Source organism: Buceros rhinoceros, unplaced genomic scaffold, assembly GCF_000710305.1.
Source record: "Buceros rhinoceros silvestris isolate BGI_N320 unplaced genomic scaffold, ASM71030v1 scaffold39627, whole genome shotgun sequence".
Classification (NCBI taxonomy): domain Eukaryota; kingdom Metazoa; phylum Chordata; class Aves; order Bucerotiformes; family Bucerotidae; genus Buceros; species Buceros rhinoceros.
The window spans coordinates 12,654-14,251 of record NW_010423534.1 but is presented as its reverse complement, the minus strand read 5'-3'; the positions used below and the strand labels follow the sequence as shown (position 1 = coordinate 14,251).

The 1,598-nt window shown below is 53.7% G+C and overlaps 1 protein-coding gene across 1 annotated transcript in view; it reads right to left on the bottom strand.

Moving 5' to 3' along the window:
* The window catches only part of LOC104497217 (BTB/POZ domain-containing protein 2), a gene marked incomplete at its 3' end in the record, with an annotated part of 12,558 nt that overhangs the window by 1,940 nt on the left and 9,020 nt on the right, over nt 1-1,598 (bottom strand). Inside the window, exon 5 of the mRNA XM_010140441.1 lies at nt 6-154. Within this exon, the coding sequence (XP_010138743.1) occupies nt 6-154 (149 nt within the window). The remainder of the gene's footprint in view (nt 1-5; nt 155-1,598) is intronic.

The following is a 1,598-nucleotide window of genomic DNA, read 5'->3' as shown; positions in this document are numbered from 1 at the left end:
TCGACCTGCTGGAATCGGCTGATGCTGCACTCCTTCCCCCGCAGGCAGCAGCGCGGCCGGTCGATGAACTCCACCCGCGGCTTCGGGTTCACGGTGAAGTGGAGGAACAGGCTCACCACTTCGCGGTCCGTGAGGATCCCCGACTGGGCAGGCCCTGCAGAGGAGCACGAAAGCAGCGACGTGTCAGCCCTTGGGAAGCAGAAGGGATCCTCGGTGGGGGGTTGCGTGGGGAGGGGAACCTGACTTGGGCCAAACCACGTCACAGGTGGGATCTCGCTGCTGTGTCAGGGAGTTAAACCCCAGGCACACACGAGCCGCCGGCCATTACTCGCACACTGGTCACGGGCTGCAGAGCCTCTGCACGAGGCACGGCCGTGAAACGGGAACTGAGCGGAGCTGAAACGCGTTTGGCTAACGGGGCTGGTTTAAAAACATGAACCACGCAGCCAGTCCTTCCCCCGCTCCCTCAGGAGAGGACGATACCGGGAGCAGACAGGGATTTCCACGCCTCCACAGCGGTGTTTTACAGCTTTACTGGAAGACATCAGGAGAGGCAGTGGGAGGGAGTGGCACCGGGTTACCATTAACTCAGGAAGTACAGGAGGATTTTTCAGTCACGACAAAGGTGCTCCAGCTCATGCCCTGCTTCGATTCCCCCCATCTAATCCCTCCTTTGGGTTTCTTTGGGTTTTTAATACCTAGGGAAAAACTAGTGATTTTTAGCAGGAGTGGAAACGCGTTCTCATCCCTTCTCCAGGAACTAGGTATTTTCTCCAAAGTGACGCTAAACGAAAGCTTTGGAAACTACTAACAATTCTTTCAAAGGTGGAACCGGGTAAAAATCAGCTAAACAAGCTTACAGATACTCTGCTCAGCAAAAACGAGCCATCACTGGTCATGTCTAAACTTATCCCGTGTTGCTGCAATTCAGTTCTCAAACGTTTCAAATTACTTGCTCCAAGGGCAGGGAGTGACACATTTGCCAGTTAAAACACCTTCATGCAAAACTCCGTGTTTGGTACCAGACTATAGAATAAACTGGGGAAACCACTGCCTGTAAAATCCTTCTGGGCTTGGGATTTTTCTTTTGGGAGAGGGGAGTGGAGGGAGTGGTTTCCCCCTCCCACTTCTGCTGTGATCACCAGGTAAATCGGGACAGAGCTGAAGCAATTCCAAGGTAGTCCCTTGTTGGAGGAGCAGTGCACCAGCACAGCCTCAGGTCTGGGGTTTCTTTTGTCCATCTTTTAGTTTAAAGTGGAAGGAGAAAAAGGGTTTCTCTTAAATCAAGAGGAGTGTCCAAAGATCCAAGTCAAACAGGCAGCTGTGGCAGACAGCTCGGGGAGGGGCACTGACCTTCCCAGCTCAAAGGCTTCAACCCAAATATGCCAAAATTAACACGTTCCTCCCAGAGGGGCAGAGCAATACAAGAGCCAAAGGGTTCAAAGAAATGGCCACCTTTCGAATCCTGGGGTCAGTTTTGTCCCCTCATTCTCCCTCCCAGAAGGACACGGAGGGGCTGGAGCGTGTCCAGAGAAGGGCAGCGGAGCTGGGGCAGGGTCTGGAGCACAATGCGCTGAGGAGCGGCTGAGGGACCTGGT